We start from the raw sequence: 26,964 nt of genomic DNA on the forward strand, positions 1-26,964 counted from the left end.
AAGTATTGCTGTACTTAAAACTTAATTTGGGCCATGAGATTCTGTAGAGTCCCCTTCCCATATGAGGACAAAATGACTTTGAAAGAAGCAGGTAGCTTTGTCTCTATTAAATGGTAGTTGGCTGTTTTGTTTTCTAATCTAGATCAGTTTTTGCTGTGTAGCAATTCCAATCTCTGTAGCTTCAGAAAGCCATTTGCTTAGCTCATGATTCTTTGGGTCAGCTGAGTTCTACTCTGGAGCAGCTTAGCTGATCTCTCCTGGGCTCTCTCATGCCTCAGCTGATGCCTGGGTGATCCAGGGTGGCCTCATTCACATGGCTGATGGTTGGCTGGCTGTTGGCTGGGGTAGCAGGGTCTTGCATATTCTAATGCCCGGAAGGTTAGCTGAGCTTCTTCACTGCCAGTCACGGGGCTCCAGGAGCCCCAGTGTGCTACCTTATTTCATGCCTTGGTCTGCATCACATTTGTTAATATCCCCTTGGCCAAAGAAAGTCACAAAACCAGGCTGAGATTCAAAAGGTGGGGAAATAGACACCATCTCCTGATAGGACGATCTGCACGGTAGCGGCACAGATACAGGAAGCGGACAAATTTGTGTGTGGCCAGTTTTAATAATTTACCAGATAGTGTTTGCTAAAACATCCAGTGGCCTTAATGACTCCAGTGGCCAGCATATGACTCTGTGCGTTTCATTTTCATACATGAATATACTTCCAGCTTCCACATACGGAATACCCAGAAGAAGGGTGTAACACCCTCCTGGCAAATTAACTTGTATTTTTTCATGGTAAACTCAGATCTCATCAATGTTAAATGTTTTGCTAAGACTTTGAGAACATAATAAGACAGCGGCAGCAGGATCTACCCCCAAAAGGCAACGGCGGATGCATTCGTTCATTTACTCAACAACTATTTGTTGAGCACTCGTTTGTGCCAGACATTTGCCTAGATGCTTGGGATTCATCATAATGAGATAAATAAAATCCTTGCCTTTGTGGAGATTGTGTTTCACTGAAAGAGAGGGCAATAAATGGATAAACAAATCTGTGCCAAGTAGTGATAAGTAAGATGAAGTGATGGGGCAGGGGACAGCGGGCGATAAGGGGATTTTTTAGAGGACACCAAATAGAGTTGGCCAGTCTCTCTGAGATCACTTTAATTTTTTTTGATTTTGGTTTGCTCTTCATCAGCTCATCCTTCGGTGAGTCACAGCCCAGATGCTGGTGGAAACCCAAGAGTGCTGTTACCGCCTCTGGTGGATTTGCCTCTAGGCTGTAGTAGAGCAGGGAGCTAGAGAGAATGGAAGGACTCCTGGGATGGGGGTAGTGGACAGTCAAGGGATCTGACGTGTCCTGAAGGTTGTATATTCTTGCTGGAAGCTCTATTAGAAGTCCCCTTAGCAGGAGCAGGGTCCTCAGAGGACATGCTGTGGGATTAGTGCCACATAATTTGGCCCGAGGGAGAGGGGAGCATGGGGAGAGATGGCTGAGTTAGAATCATGGTAACCATAGCAACAAGATGGTGACAACTGGGTCACTGTGAAGAGAAAATTGACTGAAGAGAATATTGACCGGATGCCGAAGTGGGAATGTGGCATCTTGAATTTACCAGGTGGAGATAGTCAGGGAGAGAAAATCTGTTGTGTTGTGCGTTCCGCAGCATCGTCTTTTCAGAGTGAGCCCAAGGCCAGCATAGCCCAACACGCCAAGACACGGAGCTTTGTGTAGCTCTGTCTGTTGCTAGTTTGCACAGTGACAGTGGAATAATCCTTTCCTTCCGTTTCCTCCTCTGTTAAGATTTTGAACCAACCTTTGTTCAGGGCCATTTTCTGGGTTAGCATTTAACGATTATTGGTCAGGTGTCGGGACTCTACTGTGGAGGAAGGTGGTAAATGATGTGGTCTTAAAAGTTCTTGAGTTTTTGCTGACAAACTTTGGGGCTCCCAGCTCCAAAGTAAATACCTTTAATGATATACTGTGGGAAAGCTCTTTTTAAATCCTCTCTTTTCTAGGTAGTAGATAAGGTGCAAAAACAAGAAAGAAAGAGGATTAGAAAATGACCCTCCATCCACCACATATTGTCTGAAGAGGGAGTAATAAAGTGGCAAATCCCATTTACCTCCTGAAAGCCTAATTTCCTCACTCATCAACGCAAGTGGGAGGCACTTGGCAAGTCCCTGGATGGAGAAAACGTTTCTCGTTTAATTGTTATCAAACAAAGCTGCTTCCAGGTCTGCCGGAGAGGACATGCTCACCCCTGATGCATTCTGTATGTGTGTGAAATGTCAGCTTCTGGAGGCCGTAAGCCCCGTGCTGCGACAGTATGAGGTCCCGCTGAGCAGCCAACAGGATGTAGATGCTTAACTGTTTGCACTCAGAACTGTGGCAGCGGCTGTCCCCACTAACGGCCAGGGTTTGCCCAGCCGTCACCCCCTTAACCTCAAAACCTCCGGCCTCATCCCCTCCGGCGTAATCCCCGAGTCCTACGTTGTAACACGCGTCTTGTTCTCATTCTGCCCAGGCAGGCGCATGTTGGCACACAGCTCTGAGAGTAGGTACGGCGTGCCGTCTCCTGCCACCCCACAACCCCTTCCTGCCTTCTGCGTTTGTGACTTCAGAGAAAACCACACATACCAGGACAAAATCACCCTGCTGGTCCCAGAATCCAGGGGAGTGTTATCTTGTACATGCAGGTTTGGTTTTCCTGCCAGCTTGGCGTGTATTGTTCTTTAGGAGAAGCCAGAGCAGTGTCTCAAGCTGGGATGTTCTTCCCCAGTGGGGGTTTTTATCTCTCCCTCCCAGGATATGCCGGTGGCAGTGCCGGGCCTCATCGTAGGTTATCATAAGTTAGACTTCAGGGCTCCAGGTGTCATGCAAGGTCACAATGTGTCTGGCATGGAGAAAATGAGGGCTGGGTGTGCCAGCTTTGAGCTCGGCCCTTCCTAGAATAACGCTAGTGGATCAGTTAGCTTCTACTGTGGAATAAAACACCCAAAGCTTAGTGAATTAAGGTAACAATTGTTGCGGGTGAGTCCACAGATCAGCCAGATGATTCCGGTGATCTGGCCGAGGCCTGACTAACCCCACCTGGGCTCACTCGTGCTTCGCCAGCTGTTGGCAGGTCCAACATGGCGTCTCTCAAATGTCTGCCGGCTGGTTGGGTCACCTGTCTCACATCATCCAGCAGGCTAGCCGGGGCATGTCCCCATAGCATAGGCAGGGTTCCACAAGAACACGTGGAAGCAGCAAGGCCTCTCGAGGCGCAGGTTCAGAACTCCCGTAATGTCACGTCTACCGTATTCTGTTGGTCAGAGAAAATCACAAGACCAGCCTGGATTCAAGGGGTGGAGAAATGGACTCTACCTCTGTATGCAGAGTTATGTTGTAAAGAGGCCTGGAGGCAGGGAGGTAATAATTGAGGCCATTTTTGCAAACAGTGCATCTCAAACAACAATAACGACTATTATTATTTTGTCGGGCTCTCCAAGGGCTCCAGAGTTTGTTGCCTTTCTTGCATGGTGGAGAAAATCAGGCAAAGATGTGAATTAAGCAGCAGGCGTGGGTAAAGAGTCTTGGAATGGGAAGACTAGACTCTGCACTGCGTGGATTTCATCTGCCCCCTTTTCTACATCTGAGAACTAAGCTTTTTTTTTTTTTTTTTTAACGTATTCTCTTTGAACGTTATGAAAGCCAAAGTTGTCTAAAATGAGACCGACTGCTTTCTTAGACTCTATTATGTTGGCCTAATTACATATCAGGAAAATGTTTTTCTGGGGCATTGTGTGTAAAACAAAGAGGAAAACAACATCTCCAGCCGGCCCTGGCGTCCTTGCCCCTCCCTCTTGCTGGCAGGGGCTGTGGTCCTGCAGGAGGCCCCGGGGGAAGATGGGGGCCTGGAAGGCAGGGCTGCTGCAGCTGGCCTCAGAGGGATTTACACTTTCTCCAGAGCAAACGGAGGGGCAAGTCATTCCCGCCTCTGTCCTTCCAGCACAGCTCATGGTGGCTTCCATCTGGTGGGGGAACTTGTTACTCTCCCCACGCCCCCTAGCCCAGGATCTCCTGCCGCAGGAGAAGAGGCTCACGTAGCTTCCCAGGTGCTCAGCACAGAACCAGGTTGACTGAGTGTGGAGATTCGTAAATGAAGAGCGGTATGAGACTAGCCTTGCCCTTGGAAATGCTGAAGAACTCGCTGAGTTTCCTGCAAGACTGCCCCCAATGTTAATAGCGCCCACTTGCCATTGGATAAACAGAGATGACCCGTCCCGTGGCATTTCCCTCGGGCCCTGCCTTCGGGTCGCTGCTTTCCATCACTTGAGGGATGACTCTTCCCCACACGCCCTTGTGGCCGGGGTCCCTGCGGCATCCAGGCACAGTCAAGGTAAACCCACATTTCCTGAGACCATGGTTACACCCTGTCTCATCTTCACTACCAACCACATGCTCGACCTCTCGCCATCTGCCACTTCCCTCCTGAAATGTCCTCGGCTGTGGTCTCCTAGGACCTCACTGTCCACTCCAGAGATAGTCTCTCAGGCTTTGTGTTGCTTGCCCTCTTATGACGTTTGATGGTGTGAATTTTTCTCCTTAAACCCGTCTCCCACCCTGGGTGCTCAAGAGCTGATTTCTCCCCATCTGGTCTGTGTTTTATTTATTTTCTGCTCACCTCCTCACCAGGCGAGCTTGTCCTCAGCCAACCTCAAGGCTCCTTGAGTTTGCAACTGTCCGAGCGTTAGCTGTGTCCCTTCCTGTTCTTTGTTTTCATCCTACCTCTCCCTGCCTTTAACGATGTATTAGTTTCCTGTGGCTGCTGTAGTGGCTTAAAACAACATAGATGTATTCTCTTACACTTCTGGAGGTCAGAAATCCAAAATGGGTTTTAAGAGATTGCAATCGAGGTGTTGGGAGAGCTGCGTGGTTTCTGGAGTCTGTAGGAGGGAATCTGTTCCTTGACTTTTCAACTTAGAGAATCCATCCTGCTCAAGGCCAGTCACTCTGGCCTCTGCTTCCAACCCCCCACCTCCTTCCCTTACCCTCACCTGCTTCTCTCTTCATAGGACCCTTTTGATGACATTGAACCCACCTGGATAATCTTCCCATCTCAAGATCCTTAACTTCATCAGATCTGCCAAATCTCTTTTATCATGGAAGGTGACATATTCCCAGGCCCCACAGGTTAGGATGTAGACGTATTTGGGGGACTGAGTAGGCATATTCTTTTCTACCACAGGCCCCATCGCATCTAGCTCCCTCCTGAACCTACCTTTCACTCTCCCTTGAACTCAGCATGTCTAAAGTGGAATTCACTCCTTCTCATTGTCCTCCTTGTCCTGCGTGCCTTAGTTCAACACGTGATCAGCCCGTACCCAGACCCCCAAACCATCATGTGCATAAAACACAATTTAATTTACCAAGTCTAATATTGATGGACACTTGGGTGATCTTCAGGGTTTTGCTATTGCAGACAGTTCTCCAGTGAATAACTTTGTACATTTGTCATGTCTTATACATATAGGATCGATTCCCAGAAGTGAGATTGTTGTGTCAAAGGGTAAACGTATTTGCAGTTTTGAGAGATACTGTCAAATTGTTCTTCATGAGGTTGAATCAATTTGCCTTCCTGCCAGCGATGTATGAGAATGCCTCCTTCCCCACAGTCTTGTCAACGAAGTGGTTGTCAAACTTCTGGGTTTTTATCAATATGATAGGTGAAAATATCTATCTTGGTAGTTTTAGTTTGCATTTCTCTTATTGTGAGATTTGGTGGGTTTTTTGTGTGCTTAATGGCCATGTGAATTTCCTTTTCTGTGACTCTCTTCCTATCTGTATGCATTTTAAAGCTTGGATTACTGGATTTTTTTTTTCTTGTCACATTTAAGGGACTCTTTCTTTTTTGTCTGTAATAGGAGCTACAAATGTTTTCCCATCTTGTCTTTTGTCTTTTGACTTTACCTAGTTTGTCTTTTGCCATGCAGAAGAGTTTTTATGTCACCAAATTTATTATTTTTACTTTATGGCTTCCAGATTCTAAGCTAGCTAGAAAGACTTCCAGTAGGGCCATTAAAATTAAAATAATAAAATTGTGTTAAATGTGAGGAGTTGGATACAGGCACCAATTTTGCTTTCTTCTGAAAAATCCCAGTGAAATGACACAAAAGAAATGATCAATGATAGGTAGATAGGTAGGTAGACAGATGATAGAGTCAATCCTCATTATTCATGGACTCTATATTTGCAGATCCTACTTGCTTAAATTTATTTATAATCCCCAAATCAATACTCCTGGTGCTTTCACTATCATTTGCAGGCATATAGAGTGCCAAAAAACTTGCGTTGCCAAAATTCATGTTCCCAGCTAAGGTGATCTCTGCCTTCTTGTTTCAGCTCTCTTACTATAAAACAAGTGTCCTTTTTGGCGTCTGCTTAATGCCACATTTTTCACATTTTTGTGCTTTTTGTTGGTACTTTTGCCGTTTAAAGTGGCCCCAAGCCTAATGCTGAAGTGCTATCTGGTGTTCCTAGGCACAAGAAGGCTATGATGTGGCTTACAGAGCAAATACATGTGTTAGGTAAGTTTTGTTCAGGCTTGAGTTCTAGCACTGTTGTCCATGAGTTCAAAGGTAATAAACAAGATATGGTAAACAAGGTGTCTTTAAACAGAAATACACATAACACAAGGTTCTGCACTGATCAGGTGATGAGATATTGTCATCAGTATCTCACAGGAACCCAACTCTGTATTTCCCCCAGAGCATTGGTTCAGAGTATTCAGTAATTCTTGTGGCAGCATTACAGAACAAGCTGCCATGGATAATGAAAACTGACTGTAGATGATAGATGATAGATAGATAGATAGATAGATAGATAGATAGATAGATAGATAGATAGAGATATCCATAAGAACAAAAAGATTGGAAGAAGAGAAGTAGAAGAGGAATGATTTCAACACATTTTTAGAAAATAGAAGGTGGGTAGAGGGATGCTGATTTGTTTAACAAAGCACAGGAAACTACAACCTGAATGTACAAGGAGCCATTTTCTCTTGCAGAACACGAGAAAGGCTCTGGTTTCCAAAGCATAAATGACCATGGAATGGTGCAGAGTGAACTGCAGAGCTGACAATTTGGGGCATTGGTTTAAAGTCCTTACATGTGGTAGTAAGGTCCCTAGCTCCCGTCTCGGCAGCTTTGGGGTCTTAAAAGTAGGGCTGCAGGAAATTTAAAAAGGTAATAAAAAGGCTGAAAAATAAAGTAAAGGAAATCTTTCAGGAGGTAAAATAAAAAGAGTAAGAAGATGGGGAGGGATAATAAAATGAAAATATCAATCCTCCATTTTGACTTCTAGAAGATCCAAAAAGAAGGGAGAAAATGGAGAAAGGGAAAATTATCAAGGGGAAATAAAAGAACACTTTTCAGAACTGAAGGACAAGAATCCTCAGATGGCAAGGCCATCAAGTGTATACAGCCCTTTGTGTATAAACAACGCACACTGAGGCACATTGTGAAAAGCTGAAACTTCACGGGGAAAAATATCCTAAAATCTTACAAAGCACAACAGGTTACGAAGTATTAGCAATCAAAAGAGATTTCGCAATAGCAGGGCTGATCTCTAGAAGCTAGTAGAGCAGTCCTTGAAAAATCGGAACAGAAAAATAGATTTCAACCCAGACTTCTGTATTTGAACTGTTAGTTAAGGGTGATGACAAAGACATGTTTATGAACTCATGGATTCAAATGACTTCCAGGACATTGTTTCCTAGCCACTGGAGGATGAACTCCAGCAAAATGTGAAGGAAACCAAGAAGGAGCCTTAGATAGCAGTAGGAGAAGAACCCAGCATGGAAAGCAGCCAGACCAGGATTAGAGCAAAGGTTCAGAAAGCTCCAGAAGTGATGTCTCTGATGGAGAAAAAAATAGAACTAATGTATTTAGTTAGGCACATGGGCTATTTGTTGATGAGCATAAAATAGAGGTGTTGAGCATATGGAATAAATTTGTGATGGGTTCATGTACAACCAGACACATGAAGAAAAAAAGTGAGGACATGATTAACTCCAGGAAGAATGAAGGCTCGAGTGAAAAAGAAGGCATAGTCACAGTGCATTACCTGACCCGGCATTGAGCAATATTTGCCAAGTTGTAATAACACAAACACTGACTTTTGATTTGATTAAAATTACACTATGACCATTTGGGGCACTAACAGGAAGTAAGAGAAGTGTATGGGAATGCTAAGCCTTTATTTCCCATGGTAGGAAATCAAAAGATATCTAAAACTGATAACAGTAGCATAAACGTACCATGCCAATAAGTGTTGGGCATCAGTGTTTTGGCAGCAATTTTACGAAAGACACACACGTGTTTTTGCAGGGCTGTGCCTTCACGTGCCCTCTCCATGAAAGGTGAGGTCCCAGCCCAAAGGCTTTGGGGAACAAAGGCAAGCATTCCTTAGTCACTGTTTTCGGGTACAGACAGCATCCTAGAGCTGGCCCTGCACACTTTTCAGTTATGGGAAATTAAATTCCGCTCTTCATTTTCAGTCATGTAGAAGGGGCCAAGCCTTTTCTTTGCAACTGCGTTTCTCCCAGATTGCTTCCACAGATTGAAACGGGAGAAAAGAGAAGAGCAGGCTGACATTCAGGATACAAACTTTCTCACTGGACCAGTGTGTTACCTCCTGATTACTTGCCTGCACAAAAGGTCTTTAAAAATGATTAAAAGACAGAGGCATTTCTTAGTAAACTCGGCATTCTGTTGTCACGAGTTTTGGAGGGTAAGGGAAGGTTGTGTTCAATGTCTGTTTCCTTAGTTGATTGGCGACCACTGGAGAAATTATAGGGAACAAAGGAAAAAAGAGCCATAAATACAAATGAATTCCTTTTATACACGTTGAAAAACCACAGGACATGCTCCATTTTTTTTTTTTAGCACTCCAGGTGTGATCGGAGATTACGGATCCACACAGGAGAGTGGAGAGTTAATTAAAATTTGTGCTCCGACTTCCAGAAAGAAATGCCTTTCCATTTGATAAGCAGGCTGTCTTTGGAGTGCTGTTTGTGCTTTTCTGTCCTCACTGGAGTGTCACAGAAAAGCAGATCAAAGGGAGCCTCCATTCGGATAGGTTTTCTACCACCTTCCTGAGCTAATGGACTTGAAAGCCTCTTGCACTGACTGCATGGGGCTCGTGTCATATTCTAGAAATGCCGTCTTCGTGCAGTATTGATAATATGCAAACAGGCTTTGATAGATGCTTACAGAAAATCACATTTAACATTAATTAAATCAAGACCATCCCCAATAGAGTGGGAGAGTCTGGCAGAGTGGGACACCTCACCCCCTACCATTTGTATTTTACTTTTCAACTCACCACGTGACGGCCAGATATTAACACTTGAGATTGAACCGTCAGCTCTGTCAAGCAGGGTTATGTTTTGTTGTGTTTCCTCTTTTCCTTTCAGTCTTTCTGCTTCTGCACCCTCTTGCTGACATCCCCTACCCTGAGGGGAAAAACTGTTGGGGAGAAATCCTGCTGTCTTTCTCTTTAAGATAGTGACAGAATGAAATAAAACAGAGCAAAATAGAGGCCGCCGTGTGAGGCCTGTCTGAGCAGGTCAGGCAGGCTTCAGCAGGGGTTTGTCCATTGTCTTGCTGTGCTGGGTGCCCGCCGGAGAGAACCCGGCCGGCCAGGGCACAGTCACTAATAAAAGGACTCCATTCTGCCACTCAGGGCTTTGTGAGGCGCCAAAGCTTGTCCTGGTTGCCATGGCTACTGTCTGATTGTGGCGGGTTTGTCACAGTGCTTGATAAAGTGGGAAGGTTATTCTTGATAGGCCCAAGTAATCATAACCTCGCAAAGCTCGAGAGTGTGGATTTAACACTTTTTCCCTCCCCTCTCGAAATCGGGAATGCAGAGATGGGGGCAGGGTTGTCAGGATAAAGCAGCCACAGCAGGTGGTGAGGGCCATGCCTGGCAGGAGGGATGCAGCTAGCTAGCTGTGCCCAGGGGGCTGGGCGGAAAGGGGTGTCACTGGGTCATCTGCTGTCCCTTGGCTGGGTGGGGGCTTCAGAGAAGGGGTCAGAACGGGGTTCTCTCCTGACCGCCTCCCCCCGTCAAGTGATTATACCTGTGCTCCTCTCTCCTTTCCTCCCTTCCATCCTTCCCTTCCTGCTCCCCCTCCTTTATTAAAGCCCTTCCTTTCTTCCCCTTCCTTAGCCTCCCATCCTTCCACTCCCCTTCTCCCCTGCTTCTCCCCTTCCTCGCCCCAAATCCTTTACAGATCTGGTCCTTTCAGAACCCTCTACTTTCCCTTCTCAAGAGGAGAAGGATGGGGAACGTTAGCTAGGAGGTAACAACTGATGGAATTCAGCCATAGAATTGCAGTCTCTTCACTGTCATCAGAAGAGAACTAATTGATTCTCTGGGCAGTACCTCTCTGACTTGCCACATCAGAACTACTGAGAAGGTTCCTTCAAACAGATTCCAGGGCTCACCCCCAGGTTTCTGATCTGGTGGGTCTCCGGGGAGGGGGCAGTTTGCAAGACTCTGAATTCCTAACAAGTTCCCAGGTGATCCCAGTGTCTCTGACTCAGAGACCACACTTTGAGAACCACTGTCAGAGGCCAAGACTTATTTTTTTACAGTTGAGGAAACAGGCTCCCAAAGGATAAATTCGTTGCCAGGAGTTCAGGTGGCTTGGTTGCCATGGTGGGATGGGTGCCCAGTGACAGGAGTTTTAAAAGACATCTGAGGGGCGCCTGAGTGTCTCAGTCGGTTAAGCGAACCCCAACTTCGGTTCAGGTCATGATCTTGCGGTTTGTGACAGCTCGGAGCCTGGATCCTGCTTGGGATTCTGCGTCTCCCTCTCTCTCTGCCCCTCCCCCACTTGCACCTGCACGCTCACGCACGCTCTCTCTCTCTCAAAAATAAATCAACATTAAAAAAAAATTAAAAGCCATTTGAAGAGGTAGGGCTCATCTGTCTTCCAGCCCCCTAGCCCAGAGCAGCCAGATGAGTGGTTCTATTTCCAAAAGGCCTCCAGCGGGACAGCCACTCCCACCAATGGTTCCCTTCTGAGCAGTGCCTCCCCCAAGTGAAGCCCACCTTCCTCGGTGCTCTAGGCCCGGTGTGGCCTTCTGTAGTATATGCTGGAGTTTTCTCCCCCAGGGTGCCCCTTCCCCCACTCTGTCTGTCAACTCTCTGCCCGGCCCTTGGGCCCCAGGAAGCCCACCTTGACCATGGCTGGTATCCTTCCGCTCTGCTGACCTTCGAAGCCTCGTGGCCCTGCCAGTAGGCCATTCTGTATTTCCATTACTTGCATGTGGGTGCTGTTGCCTCTGTGAACTGTGACCTCTAGCAGCGGGACCGTGCCTTCATTCACCTCTGTACCCACCACTCTGAAATACTAGCTGGATGCATCCACACGGCTGCCTCGGTTGGAAAGAGTCTGGACACAGGTTTGAGATGTTCTGAGGCCAACTACAAGAAGCCAGCCTAACAGGGATGGGGAATCCATTGTACGCACAGGGCAGGGTGGGGGCTGACCTTCCAGTGTCAGTGGGGAGCCAGGAGTAAGGCATCAGGCCTGCTGCCTTGAGAGAGCACGAGGAACCCAGGGCAGTGGCCTCTAGTTAGGGCCCCCCCCCCCGGTCTGTGGTGGCAGGACTGAGTTTTTAAATTGAAAGGCAAGTTAGCCCCCTCAGACACACGCGGAAAACACGGGCAGAACTCATTTATCCCTTTATGGAAGGATGTATAACAGGTGAAGCTCCCTCTGTGCAGGTGTGTGCGTGAGCACACGTGTGTGTGTGTGTGTGTGTGTGTGTGTGTGTTGTTGCTGCCATGACTGGATGATGCTAACGACATGATCACTTATGAAATGCTGTCTAATGCCCCACGACACACTCCGAAATCACCAGTGTGTGGTGTCATGAATATGGCTTTGAGGCAAGGTGATTGCACTTCTCCAGTGAAACTCACAGGAGGCTAGTTGTCCAGACAAGAATAAACCCAAATGAATGCATTAATCCTTTGGCTCCAATTCCTTGCCGACTGCACAGACTGAGTTGGGGCCCAGCAAGAAATCCCATGTTGGCACTTTGGCTCTGAAATCTTTAAGCGTCGTTGGAGCCGGGCCTCCAGGCTGCAGGACGCCCCCCGCCTCTTTACTGAACAGCACCCCCTCAGTCACTCCGGTGTTGACATGGTGCGGTCGCAGCCCTCACAGTGGCCTCTCTCCCCCAGGGTGTCGAGGTGCAGACAGACTACGTGCCCCTGCTGAACTCCCTGGCGGCCTATGGCTGGCAGCTCACCTGTGTGCTACCTACTCCCGTTGTCAAGACAACCAGGTAACAATAATAGTCATCGTTGTTCTTCTTATCATTATTCAACACTTCCTCTGTGCTGCACACTGCTCCCAGTAAGTGCTTCATGCACATAATTTATCTAATCCTGTGACAAGTCTGTGAGGCTAGTGGGGTCACTCCAATTCTCTGGCTAGGAAGTGACAGAACCAGGATTTCAGATTCTCAACCACCACCCCCACAGAGCGCTCCCCGGCACCCCTCTTCCCACATGGGGAGCCTTGGCCAGTGAATCATTACTGCCAGGCATGTCAAAGATGAGCCCCCGGGTTGAGGGGCCCCAGGGCTTTGAGGTGCAAAAGAAATTGAGCCCCTACTGTGTGCCCTGTGCTGGCCTGGATAGGTGCCTTGCGCGTAAAATTTCATTTAGTCCTCAGAAAACCCCTAGAAGGTGGAATCCTTTTATTAAACCCATTTTACAGCGAGGCATCGTGGCCAGGGAGGTTGAAGGGACTCAGCCAAGATCACAGCCCTGGGCCCTGGTCAGTAGTCCCACAAAGAGGAGGTAAAGACCTGCAGTCTTGCCCTTTGCTTGAGGCACTTCTTACAGTTTCACATTTAGGGACACTTGTCCACCTGAGCTCAGCCCACCGTCCCCTCAGCTCACGGGCTGGTCCTGGTGTTACTAACCCTGAAAGGCCCTCCATCTGTATTTTGGGTGTATCTAAACTAATCCTCCTAACTATCCTGTGGGATTATAAGCATAGATAGGATTCCCATTTTGCAGATGAAGAAACTGAGGCTCAGAGAGGCTCTGTCACATACCTGAGGTCACACAGACAGTAAGTGGCAGAACCGGGGACTAGCACCTCAGTCTGCATAGTCAGGCACTTCTCCTAGGCCAGGCAGCCCCTTTGCTGACCTGTAGGGATGCCCCCTCCCGTGACCCTCAGTGTCCCACCTTCCCCGAGTCCTGCTACGTGTTCACAGGGTGATGGCCAGCGTGAGGCAAGGCTGGCGATCTGGGGGGACAGCAGGGCGGTGCAGCTGCAGAGCCTAGACTGAGGGTGAGAATGATGGTGATGATCAGTGCCTTCCAGGGTCCCTCCCTGAACGCATCTGGGCTCTCATCATGTCTCCCTCCTGACACTGGGCTACAGTGGGGCACTGCACGCTGCGGGGGGCTAGTCTGCAGCACCTTTGGGCCCTGGGCCATTGGGAGCCTCCATGCTGCCTCATGGCCAAGACTCCTGTGGGTATGGGGTGATGCAGAGGGGTGGAAAGAACCCTGCATTTGTGGCCTGAAAACTTGAACCCGAGTCCTGAGCCTGCCACTTGGTAACTGTCCGTCTTGGTCAAGTCCCAGAGCTGCTCTGAATCAGTTTCCTTGTCTGTAGGAGGGAAGAATGCCTACCCCACCACCCATTCCAGAGGACAAGAGTCGTGATGAGAATGGACTTGCGCGCGAAGCCCCAGCTCTCTAAACCCAGAGGGTGCTGACAGGTGTCTCTGTCTCCATCTCAGATCTCACACCTGCTCAGTCACCGCCCCCCCCCCAGTCCTCTACTTCCCTGTGCCCTACATGCCACCTCTCGGTGGAGTGGGGGGCACATGGAACCAGGCAGGTTTGAGCTTGAAGCCTCGCTGTGTGATCCCAAGCCCGCTCCTTAAATGAGCTTCTGTGTCCTGACTGTGAAGGCGGTGGGCTCCCACTCCTTGGAGCTCTGTGGTGAGGCTTAAATGAGCCATGGTGTGTGAAACCACCCAGCCCAGCCCCAGCACAAAATACGTTCATTTCCTCCCACCTTCCCCTCTGACATTCCACGCAGTGATGCTTGCCTCAGCAGAGAAGACACTTGCAAAGAGAGATTTAAGAAAGTGATCAGAAGATAGAGGCAGGGCTGAGAACAGTGACCTTCACAAACACGTCTGCCATCTTTGAAGGCAGCTCTGTGGGGTCAGAGAGGAACGCGTGCTCACTGTGCCTTAAACAAGAGCGGCCCTCCTGAGCGCCCCTCACCTGCGCCTGCAGGAGCCGGGCTGCCTTGGCGAGGGCTGCCAGCGAGGGTGAATCGGGCGCACGGCCCTCCCCTCTGCTCAGCCAGGCTCTGTGCCTGCTGTTCGGTAAAGGCTGGCCGGCGGGCAGAGCTCACCACCCATCCCGGGCCAATCTGACCTCTCCATGGCTCATTACCAAAGACAGATTTGGAAGAGGCTTCCCACCTCTTGAGATTCACTAAAGACGCCAGTTTATCATCATTTGGCCAAGATGCCAGCTGTTATTCCACATCGAGGGAAGGAAGGAGAGTTTCCAGCAACAAAGCTGGTATGGCAGGGACACCCACAAAGCTTTTGTTGAGCCTCCAGCATAACCCTCTGGAAGCAAGACGGGGATGGCCTGGGAGGGGGCTGCTGCTTGGTTCCTGACCTCTCACTGTCTGGTGGCAGCTTTCCTTTCTGTAGGTGGTCAGCCTTGACAAAGTTAGGGACAGAAACATCTGTGAGGCTTGGGGTCCCCCCCCCACCGCCACCAGGTATAACAACTCATTCTCCACTCTGCATGTGTTACAGGGAGGGGAATGTATCCACCAAGCAGATTGTCTTTCTTCAGAGACCGTGTCTACCTCAGAAAATCAAGAAGAAGGAATCAAAGGTAAGTGACTTTGATTGCCTTCCCCAGTTTTCCTTAGCAGGGCTCCATCCTCAAGTGAATTTTCTATAGCAGTTGAGCAGGCAGTCAGCTCCAACTTCCAGGGGCTCTCAGAGGAACGCCTGAGCCCTGCGGCAAACTGAATCACACCCAAGGCTGCCAAAGCCGGACAGATGGGGACACTGGAGGGTCTTGTCCTGCGGTCGGGCTGGAGAGTGGGGTGGAACAGTTCTGCTGGACACTCATGTAGGCCAGATATTCCCAGTAAACTAAAAATAGGGGCATGAAGTCAGCTGTCATCTGACCAGGGGGCAGGATGGCTTGAGTTCATGCCCAGCTTCTCTGAATCTTCATCTCATTACAAGCTCTGGTCGCAGCCCGTTGGATCCGTCAGGACATCAGAAGTTTGGTGATTTTGGCGGAGGGACCCTGCCAGGGCTCCTTCTTGGCGTGCCCCGACCCGAGGGCCTCTTAGTGGCAGCGGCTGGTGTGGACAGAGACCAGCCGCAGTCTGTGGCAGTGGACCCTCGGGCTAGGCTGTCCAGGGGATGGCCAGGGGCCTTTCTCCCTCACTGGATGTCGCGTGAACCGGCCTGGAAACAGCCATGCTGAGAGCCTGTGGCTGCTCTCAGAAATTCTCCCATGTTTCCAGAAGTCAAACCCAAGTCTTTCCCCTGTGTCAGACACTTCTGATGCTTCCCAGCCCCAGCTGGTGGGTGATTCTCCCGTGGGCGTTTCACCATTTACTCAGGAAGAGATGAGCGAGTCAGTGTGTCAAAGCCCAAGTCAGGTGTCACCCGAAGCCAGCTTGAGCCACCTTTGCTGGCCAAGGCAGCGCTGCCTGGCAGAGCCTGGTGGACCCGCCCCGCTCCTCACGCTTGGCACCGTCACGTGCTCCCCTGTTAGTTCCTCACGTCCTTTGGACACGGAGCCTGGACAGGAGCAACAAGCAACGGACAGATTGTAGCAGCCCCTCACCAGCCAGCAAACCCGGGGGGGCGGGAGGGAGGGTCCTGGGAGGAACGCCAAGGAAACGGCGACCTGAAGCCAGATGGTGTAGAATGCAGAGGAAGGTCTCTGTCTCCGCTCCAAGATGCTAATGTGACAGGTGATGGCAGCCGAGGACCAGAAGGCAACCGCTGAAGCCACCATTAACCACCAGGAGCAGTCAGCCGCCGGCTGGAAGATGGATCTTCCCGGGACCACTGTCAGCTGCAGCTTTGCCCCAGGCTCCTGGGGACCGCGTGCATTCACAGTGACATCCAACAAAAGCACAGGCGAGGCCTCCATCAAACACCAAAACACTCCAGCTCTGCCCTTAAGAGAGGGAGGTGGTGCTGCATTTTCTGGATCCCAGAGGAGAGACGTGTGGTTTGATTTTGGTACAAAGGCTGTGGGGCTCACAGAGGGCGACAAGCAGGAGATTTTAGAGGTAGAGTTTTAAAGCTGCTGTAGCAAGCGGAGCAGCTTCCGTCAGGAAAGTCCTGAGGATGGAGTCCTCTAGTTCGTGATCAGGAGAAACTTGCGCCCCAATCAGCCGCAATCATCTGGGCGGCTGCTTTCTCTTTTGAAGGACTTATTTATCCCCTGCCCATTCATAGGGTTGGCTCACGCCCAGCGCTTATTTTCTGTGTGACCTGGAGAGGTCGCCTCACGGGCAGAGAGCCCCAGAGAGGGGACTTTACAGCCTGATGGCTTGTCCCCCTTTCATAGTCCTGGCCAGTCTTCCCGCGGCTGACTCAGGTCGGCATCCTACTCCCACTGAGGTCTGGGTGCCCCCACGTTCATGGCAGTAACTCCATCGAGCCCTCGCAGGACTGATGCTGTTGGCTGCCCTCTGCCTCTTGAAGCACCTTTTTTCTTGGCGCTGACCCCACACCATCCTGGTTTTCCACTAGGTGGTTCAAACCCAGCCCCATTTCTCTCTCACTCCCTAATCTCTTCCTTAGAAAATCTCACTCATCCCCAGAGTGAAAAATCTGACTCCCCACCTCCGAGGTTATGACTCCTACACCTGCATTTTCCGGACTCGCTTCTGCCCAAAACCCAGCTCCACGTGCCCCGTCACTACTCAGCATCTCAGAGCGACTTGTGATCTGGCTATCCCCCTCCCCCTGTCTAGAACAAGGGCACCTCCACTGTCCAGAGGCACCCACCCACCCAGGGCTCATCCTTGACTCCTCATCTCCTTGTTGCCGTGGTCACTCCATCCTCAAGACAGAAACTTGAATCCCTCCCCTTCTCTCCGCCATCACAAGCCTCAACAACTCTAATCCTCTGGTAACAGGTCTCCCCTTCAACTATATTCTCCATCAGGAGCCAAAGTGATCCTTAAGAAAGAATATTGCAGGGCACCTGGGTGGCTCAGTCACTTGAGTGTCTGACTCTTGATTTTGGCTCAGGTCACGCTCTCACAGTCCTGAGCTCAAGCCTCTGCATCAGGCCCCACATTGATAGCACAGAGCCTGCTTGAGATTCTTTCTCTCCCTCTCTCTCTGCCCACCCCCTGCTTGCTCTCGCTCTTAATCAACCAATCAATAAAAAGAAAAAAGCGTACTGAATCATGTCACCCCACTGCTTAAAGCTTTGTGTGAGTCTTAAGATAAAGGTGGAAATCTACAGTGCGATATCCACAGGACTGTGTGTGATCTGGCCCTTCTTAGTTCTTGTGCCATCACCCCCATTTTCTGCATTCCACCTACTGTGGCCTTCATGCTCTTCTGTGTCCCTTCCTGCCACAGGGCCTTTGCTTTGACTCTTACCTCTGCTTCAGATGCTCTCTTCCTTTGTAATACGTTGGGAATAACCATATTCCTGTCTTGCAGAACTCTTCTTTTGGTCTAGAATTATTTGTGATCATTGGTTTATCCTCTGCTGATAGAGTCAGACATTAACTCCATGAGAGCAAAGCCCTGTTTTCCTGACTTTTACATGCCCAGTACTTGGCTTTTAGTTGGTACTCGACAGATATTTGTTGAACCAATAGATGAGTAATGAAACGTCTGAGCCCAGGACATTCTTATTACATATGGGTTGAAATCGAAGAAGAGGGACCATAAGGTTGGCACAGCAAGGACACAGCATATTGAGTCCTCTTTTAATCAGCAAAGTGGAGGAAATTCTCCAATCAGGACTTTTTCGGCATTTGGAAGAAGCCTCTTTGTGTGTGTGTGAGTGTGGCTCTCAAAGCAAATAATTAAACTCCTTCCAAGGTAATAGGTGATTGCTGCCACACCAGAAGTCTTCCTTCCAGCTAACGCTCCTTGAAGTGGAGGCAGATAACGGACAGTTTTTAAAATGTGCGAATTAAATCCATTAGCCCTTGCCACTCGGAGCTCTGGACACACACTGCTATAAAGTGAGGGATTTTTTTCTCTTCTGCAGTTATCGCTGACATGGACGGCTCATTGGATCCTTCTTGGTATGGGCACCAGCGGGCGGCACGCCCGAGTGCCACAGACACGTTGGCTTGGGAAGCCTGCTTAACTTGTTCAGAGGCTCTCCCGATACTGCTCGAGATAAGGAATCCGTCCTCCCGGCTGGGCCGCCTGCCTTTAAGCATCTGAATGTTACACACCTCCCCTCAGATCCGCAACCCATAAAGCTGTCACTGTCCCACGGGTGGCCTTTTTGAGCCTTGGGATCTGGAACAACAGTTGTTTGTTAAAGCCCGAGATTATCCTCAGCTTAAAGGAGGAGGAGAAGCCCAGGTTAGGAAGGGAGCCCGGGTGAGGATGGGAGGGAGACAAGAAACCCCTCCATGGGGGACAGAGCTGGGGGCTGTGTTTCTCTTTAGCTCAGTGCTTCTCACACTGTGGCCCGTGGACTAGCAGTATCAGCCTTACCTGGGAGTTTGTTAAAAATGCAAAATTTCCTGGGAATGCAAGCTGGTGCGGCCACCCTGGAAAACAGCATGGAGGTTCCTCAAAAAAATAAAAACAGAACTACCCTACGACCCAGCAATTGCACTACTAGGCATCGATCCACGGGATACAGGTGTGCTGTTTCGAAAGGACACATGCACCCCCATGTTTATAGCAGCACAATCAACAATAGCCAAAGTATGGAAAGAGCCTAAATGTCCATCGAGGGATGAATGGATAAAGAAGATGTGGTATATATACACAATGGAGTGTTACTCGGCAATCAAAAAGAATGAAATCTTGCCATTTGCAACAATGCAGATGGAAATGGAGGGTATGATGCTAAGCGAAATTAGTCAAAGAAAGACAAATATCATATGACTTCACTCATATGAGGACTGTAAGAGACAAAACAGATGAACATAAGGGAAGGGAAGCAAAAATAATATAAAAACAGGGAGGGGGACAAAACAGAAGAGATTCATAAATATGGAGAACAAACTGAGGGTTATGGGAGGGGTTGTGGGAGGGAGGATGGGCTGAATGGGTAAGGGGCATTAAGGAATCGACTCCTGAAATCATTGCTTCACTATATGCTAACTAATTTGGATGTAAATTTTAAAAAATAAAACAAGTTAGAAAAAAAATGCAAAATTTCCCTCCTCTCTCCAGGTTGCACACGCTGGATGGGGTGAGTGATGGGTTTCAGGAGCCCTCCAGATGATTCTGACGTCTGCTCAAGTCTGAGGGCCAATGTCTTAGGGGAGTAGTTTAGGGTCCTTTCTTGGCTCACCTGTGGACTGCCATTCAATTTTTATCATTATTGATTTTTTTAAAAATAGGCCTGTCAGGGAGGCTTCAGTGTAGATCTTTTTTTAAGTCAAAACAAAGTATCTTTAATGGCAGTTAAATCTGACTTCCATTAGCTAACCACTCGGCCTAATGAGTCAAGTGCCTGACCCAGCAGGTGCATCTTAACATTGTACTGTCTGAAAGCTGAGGCCCTTACGTGTCGGGCTAACCATTCCAAAGGTGCATGTCCTCTCCCTTTGTTTCCTCTCTTCCCTGGCCTCTACAGCAAGAGCCTAAAGCCTCTCGTCTGCCAAGAATGAGAAGCTGGAAGGGTAGTGTGGATGGAGCCAGAGACACCTGCATTTGAATTCCAGCTCTGCTCTTTTCTAGCTGTGTGACTTTGGGCAAGTTGCTCAACCTCTCTGAACCTCTGTGTGCTCATCTGTACAACAGTGCTAACAGTGATTGTGAGAGTAGTGCTTCGGAAATTCAGGGAAATGGGAACCTTGCCACCGCGTGAGATACGCAGTAGGCACCTCGGTGTGTGCTTGTACTTTCCTCCGCAGGTACCCTGCAGCAGTCTGCCTTCACAGCTTGGTACGTTTCGCTTTCAGATGGTACAGACCCTGAGTTTTGGCCCCTGCTACTTCCCCGCTTCATGAGAATGCCCCCACAAAGGACAGAAGGACAAGGGAAGAGTTGAGTCAGGACCTCCTCGGGACTTGTCTGCAGCACCCGTGACAGATGTGGAGGGGTGCCCCCCCCAGGAGCTTGGGGAACAAGTGACATCACCACAACCCATCTGGGGACACAGAAAACAGTGTAGTCCTAGAAGGCATTTGGCTTGACAGATTTCCCTGTGATGACCAAGAAGGACAGAAAACGGCTGGGAGAGTTCTCGCCAGCTCAATGCCAGCAGCCCCGGCTGGTTCCCGGCGAAAGCGGCCGGTGTTCTCCTGGCGGATTATAGCAAATCAACAAAATGTGATCTTCTACAGGAAACTAGATGTGGCTGGACTTCCAGAAGAGGCATGGAAGTTCTGTTTAGTTACCAAGAGCAGCGCTGAGAGAATAGCTGGGTTTGCGTTAGAAGACAAGAGTCGAGGCTAGAATGTGGCACAGGTAGAATCGTCCAGGGTTGTGCACTGCTCAGCTGCAGAGGGGGCTCTTGGCATCCACTACAGCGTGGATGGGCCCCCGAGGTGCAGCACAGCCCCGGGGCGGGGGGGGGGGGGAGAGGGGGAGAGGCGGGGCAGACACCTATTTCAGAGATGAGGAATTTGAGATTTGGAGGGATCAATAACTTGCCCAAGGACAGATGGCTCGTGAGCGCCAGAACTGACTGACATGTGACGGGAGGTCTGGGCCACCATGCTATCATGCTTTGACGTTTTAGCATTTAGAACCTTTCACCGGAAGTAATCTCACCACTTTATTGGCAAAAGTGAAGCTTCCTCCGACTTGCCTGATAGCTGGCTTCCTCTCCAAGTACTGTATACAGGCAGGCTTACCTGGCCTGTTTCTAAAAACATGCAAAATGCAGGGGCGCTTGGGTGGCTCAGTCGGTTGAGCAGCCGACTTTGGCTCAGGTCGTGATCTCATGGTCCGTGAGTTTGAGCCCCGCGTCAGGCTCTGTGCTGACAGCTCAGAGCCTGGAGCCTGTTTCGGATTCTGTGTCTCCCTCTCTCTGACCCTCCTCCGTTCATGCTCTGTCTCAAAAAAATAAAGTAAACGTTAAAAAAAAATTTTTTTAAACATGCAAAATGCAGATAATAATTTGGGGACATTGATTTTTTTAAAAAGGCTCTTCTGTTTTGATTGGAAATAAAACATAGCAGCAGCTGCCCGTGACAAGGCAGCAGTTATGAACCACGATGGTGCCGTGCCCACGAGCCTCGGAGGTTGCCGTTGGGGGCGGCAGCAGTGGTCCTCAGGTCCGGAGTCAGCATCCTGCCCTGGTGGGTATAAGGTTTGAGATGTCTGCGTGGCAGTCTCTGCCCAAGTGGGCACCACTGGGGCAGGGGTCCGAGGCGTCACCCCGCCTGCACAAGGGCTCCGTTGCTGGAGCTTATGGCTTGGGTGCAGGAAGCTCAAACCATCCCAGAGGGAAGTCTGTCAGTCTGTCAGGTGTAATATGAGAGAACCCCCAAACAGGAGTGTCCGGGGAAACCCATCCAACACCATAGGTGAACTCATCTGAGGACTTGGGGGGCGGGCAGGGCCGAGGAGGACAGGATGGATGTTAAAGCCTAACCTCAACAGGTACTTCTTTCTGTTTTCTCTACTTTGATGAAATATTCACATTTACAGTGTTGTCCAAACTCTTAAATCCAAGAACCCCCATGATGTGTTCAATCTCAGAACCCCGCGAGTAGGCGGATATTTCGAGGAAATAGGGCTCCACCACTGAAAACTGCACAAAGGTGGCAGATTAAAAACAAAAAAAAAGAAAAAAAATTCCTGTAGCACATGTTTGGTTTCTCCTAGCAAAGCACTAGGTTGTTTACAACATGGCGAAGCCTTAAGAAATCGTTTTCCACCGATGGTGCAGCTGCATTCCTGGGCTCCCCCTCCAGCCTAGCAAGGAGTCAGCAGTGAAACTCCTTTACTTTTTCTCTCAGTCACAGTGTGCCTAACCCTCAACTCCCTATTAGGTGACACTATGTGGTGCCACTGAAATAGAAGGCAGTGACCATCGTGGGAACTTAAACTAAAACTCACCCTATGGTACCGTCGTCACAGAGCTGTGCCTGCCCCAGATTAGTCCCATGATGCTCTTCTTCCTGGTGAGACCACTCTGTCCCTCGGGGGTCCTGACTCTGGCCTCACCTGCCCAGCTCTCGCTCCTTTGGGGGCTTCTCTCGCGTCCTTTGTGTCTTTCACAACCGGGCTTGGTACCTGCTCAAGATTTTGTGACTGTCACCCTCCTAAGTGTTTACCACGCACAGGTCTCTGGCATCTGACTCTGAGCACTGGGGACCCAGGCCCCACTGAGTGGACTGCCCCTCCCTGAGGTGGGGGCCATGCTGGGCATAGGTACCCCTCAGGATGGCAGAGGTCACAGGGATCTTTGCTCTGGAAGACTGAGAGCACCCCGTATGTTTGGGGTGTAGAGGAAGGCCACAGTCTCTGCTGGGCTGTTCGCGCACAGAACACATCCCTCTTTTGTAACCACAGTGACCCAAGTATTCTCTTCCACACCCTTCATATTTCCCTCTCTGCTCAAGCTCATTTGCCCAGATTTATTCCCAGCGCACAGGCTCTCGAACTGGCTTCCTCTGGGGCAGTTCGTGTAGTCAGCAGGCTCAGCGGGACTTTGAAATTTTTCCCTCTTTCTTTGCTTAAATTAGTTTCTCTCTCTGGAAAGCGACCAGAAATAATGTCTAGATGCACCAGTACCTCCTCACTACACCCAAGCGAGGTTTTGACTCTGGAATTACAGGAGTAGCTCGGCTTGTGGGCTCTGTCGTCCTTCCATCCATTCACCCCACAAGTAGGTTTTGAGTGCCGACTCTATGCTGTATTCCAGGGATACAGGTATAAATAAGACCGCTGGCAGCCTTGACCTGATGGAATTGACTTCTAGTGTCAGTCATGGCAGCAGCGTATCTGGTATATTATATCCCAGGTGTGTGCCAAGATTCACATGGATTGTCGTGGTGCTAAGACGCATCACATGGATTGAATCCACATCAATACCCTTTAAGGCAGGGCTTGGCAAACGGGGGCTTGTCTCCCCGGCCAAATGCGGCCCACCGCCTGTTTTTGTAGATAAAGTTTTATTGTAATACAGTCGCGCACATTCGTGACATATTAGCTATGACTGCTTTTACGATACAGCAGTGGAGCCAAATGGTTACAACAGAGACCGTATGGCCTGCGGAGCCTAGAATATTTATTATCTGCCTTTCCCAGAAAAAATCGCCAACGTTGTCTTTACAGAAAACCAAGTTGCCTGACGTTGACTTAGGTTAGAGTTACTGTCCCATTGTATAGATGAGAACGCTGGGCCACTGAATGGCTGCTGAATGGCGAAGAGACTCTTCAGGAAGTCTCACGCCACATCTTCCACATGACCCGTTCTTGTCCAGCTCTATTACTGACTGTGCGACCTTGTCCTCTCTAAGCCTCTGTTGACTTCCCTGCCACATGGGGAAATGCTTTGCTGCAGGTCAGGCTCCCCAGGAAGCAGCCTTTGATAGATTTGGGTGGAGGAATTTTTAGGGGGGGTGCCCCGGGGAACACCTGTGGGGAAAGGAGGGCACAGGAGTGGGCAGGGGGAAAGACAGGCTACGATGCAGTCACAGCAGTGGCTTTATTAGCCAACCCCCGGGGGAGCCCTGGAACTGGGATGGCCTTTTGGAGTTGTTCTGAGTTGGGACAGGAGGGTGGGGCACACGGCACAGGGCCAGCCCCATGTTCTGTGCCGGGAGATCTGGTGAGAGTGTGGGCCCAGTGCTTGGTAGCCCACAGCCTGCTCAGAAGGGAAGCAAGTAGCCAGCACCGTGGCTCATAGGAGGGGCAGGCCCCTGTGTCTTCTCCCATTCTGCTTCTCCAAATAATAGGATTTCAGGACCTCTTCTCCCAGAGCCAACTGAAAGACATACCCCCTCATCCCCAGAGTCCCCTGAAATCCACAACTAAGATACAGTGCATGGGGGCGCCTGGGTGGCTCAGTCGGTTAAGTGTCCGACTCTTGATCTCGGCTCAGGTCATGCTCTCACAGTTCATGGGTTCAAGCCCCTCATCAGGCTCTGTGCTGACAGCACACACAGCCTGCTTGGGACTCTCTGTGCCTCCCTCTTTCTGCCCCTCCCTGTGTACATGCTTGCTCTCTCTGACTCTCTCTGTCAAAAATAAGCAAATAAATAAACATTTAAAAATAAGTAAATGAAATACACCGCACGGAGGGCATCAAACAGGCTCTTATGGTGGGTGTGATGTGTGCGGACCATGATTCAAGTTTGCTGCTGGTAACGCTCTGCTCCAGGAGTGCTGGGAATCGTGTCTTGCTCAGACAAGAGCTTGCGCACGCAGACGGTCGGGTGAAGCGCTGGGTTCACAGAGACAACATTTATTTATCCCCATCCCTCTGCGTTCTAGTTCCAGTGGCGATTCTCCCGAGAAGACATGCACAACAGGCAGATGAGGAAGTCCAAAGGCAAACTCAGCGCCAGAGACAAGCGACAAGCAGAAGAAAACGAGAAGAATTTAGAAGACCAGTTTTCCAAAGCCGGAGACGTGGGAAACTGTGTGCCGGGCCTGCATCAGGAGGACGAGGCGTCCGAGGAGCTGAAGGTCCCCGCCCAGGAGATCACAGAAGAAAAGCTCTGTGTGGAGGGTGGGGCTGTGCAAAACGGTCCTGCGGGTCATTGCGGGGCCCCGGAAGGGGGCTGCGCTGAGCAGTCCCATCCCAGAGAGGATGCCAGGGAGGGAGGCGCCCAGGAAGTGGCCGCAGAGCCCGAGACAGCGGGGGACAACTGAGTCCTGAGCGGTTGGTGTTGCACGCCTGATGCGCTGGCAAAGCGGAGGCACCGTGCCGGCATCTGGGTGGGGGCTGGTTTGCCCCAGCGTCACGTGTTACCCTTTGGCTTGGCTTGACCTCTTCTCGTGAGCTCACCGGGCCCTCTGAGGGCCGGGTCCCTGACAGTTTTGGTCTCTGCACATCCATTAGAAATGTGTCGTAATGCCCCAGTGTTAGAATGCAAGAGGTCAGGTTATTTCTTCATCTGTTTCCCAGTCCCATGGGAAGGAGTGGCCCATCCAGTGCCTGTGTCCACCCCCCTCCCCCGCCAGGTTCCCCAGGGAGCATTCGAGTCAGGTCCATCCATGGACCTCCCTGGCTACAAACCAAGACTGTTCATTCCCACACCCTGCCGGGGGTGCATTTTACATCCACTGCTGCTCTCTGCAGCTCTTTGGTGATGTAACAACCCCCGGAGCCCATCAGGTGCCCTCCTCTATCTAAGCCCCACACGCCCTGCTGCTTTGACAAGGAAAATGACAGTAGGGAGGGGAGGTGCCCCACCTCCTGGCTTTTCTCGAAGTATTCCCATAGATACTGGTAATTTGAAAATCAAGAGGTAATTCTGTGTGTACACCTGATCTTGCAGAGTTTCCAAGAAAGTATTCTGTATTAGTATCAATGCCAAAAAATTTTTTAAAGAATTTGTACTCAGCACATTATCTGAACACACGTTCCTTCTTTCATTTCAGGGCAACCCGACTGGTTGGGAGCTCTTGTTATGTGCTATTTTAATCAGTGTATCATTGGCCAAGTTGTTTCCATGTATGCTATCACGTGTTTATATTGTCCAGAAAGTATTGTTAAGGCTTTAAGTAGTTGCAACTGGCGAACCGTGGAGAGAGAATGCCGATTGTCTTGACCCAAACAACAGCCTTTCTCTTCTCTTTCTTGTTTAGTTACTTAAAGCAATAAATCATCTATGAGTTTAGTGCATTGTGAGCATGGAATATTGTGTCACAGTGAAAAGCCTGTCTAGCCTCATGTCCAAAGGACTCGACTCCACAGTCCCCACTCATTCTTTATATAAGTTTCTGACTCCTGGCAACATGATGATTTTGGAGAAGAAAATGAAGGTCCTGTAGAAAACAGCAGAGCCAGCTAAACACGCTGTGCTTTCCTGTCATGTGTAGAAAGAAGATGGAAAGTGGGATTCAGGTGTCACCACCAGGTGAGGCAGGGCACAGCCACTCCCCATTGCCCGGGGTGGTGGAAACAACTTTTAAAACAAACAAAAAGCCCTACCTCGGTTTCTATGCATGTTTCCAGACTTTTAAGTAAATTGTTTCATGAAGCAAGTCTCTTCCCTGTTTGCAAGTTTGCTGAAATACACGTTTACACTATATTTTGTAGGGCAGAATTGAAAACCCTGTACAGCCACATTGTACATTTGTTTTCCTCTTTTTTTTTATAAAGTTTATTTATTTTCATAGAGACAGAGACAGCGTGAGTTGGGGAGGGGCAGAGAGAGGGAGAGAGAGGGAATCCCAAGCAGGCTCCGCACCACCAGCTCAGAGCCCGACACAGGACTCGAACCCGCGAAACTGTGAGGTTGTGACCTGAGCTGAAACCAAGAGTCGGACGCTTAACCAGCTGAGCCACCCAGGTGCCCCAGTTGTTTTCCTCTTGGTTTTTGAACAAACTTCCACCACCGAGGCCCAGAGCTTCCCTAAAAAGGTTGAAGGCTCTGTTCAAAGAGAAGGCAACTGCTTAAAAATGACATTTTCCGCAGTTATACCCATGAACATCTATACAGCATTGATATTAAAAATTATCTCTTGGCTTATATCTTCGAGGGTCACGGCTTTTTAAAAATGCAGTAGTTCGCAGAGCCTGGGACA

General features: G+C 49.5%; 1 protein-coding gene across 2 annotated transcripts in view; it reads left to right on the top strand.

Annotated features, from left to right (window-relative positions):
* The window catches only part of RFTN1 (raftlin, lipid raft linker 1), a 209,530-nt gene extending 183,476 nt beyond the window's left edge, over positions 1-26,054 (top strand). For both annotated transcript variants that reach the window (XM_047098825.1, XM_047098824.1), the window contains exons 8-10: positions 12,236-12,339; positions 14,866-14,947; positions 24,703-26,054. In XM_047098825.1, coding sequence (XP_046954781.1) covers positions 12,236-12,339; positions 14,866-14,947; positions 24,703-25,083 — 567 coding nt within the window. In that variant the 3' untranslated portion in view covers positions 25,084-26,054. The remainder of the gene's footprint in view (positions 1-12,235; positions 12,340-14,865; positions 14,948-24,702) is intronic.
* Positions 26,055-26,964: the final 910 nt, after the last annotated feature.

This window comes from Lynx rufus, unplaced genomic scaffold, assembly GCF_022079265.1.
Source record: "Lynx rufus isolate CCGP_SWC_20201006 ecotype Redwood Valley unplaced genomic scaffold, mLynRuf1.p SCAF_5, whole genome shotgun sequence".
In the NCBI taxonomy this organism is placed as follows: Eukaryota; Metazoa; Chordata; class Mammalia; order Carnivora; family Felidae; genus Lynx; species Lynx rufus.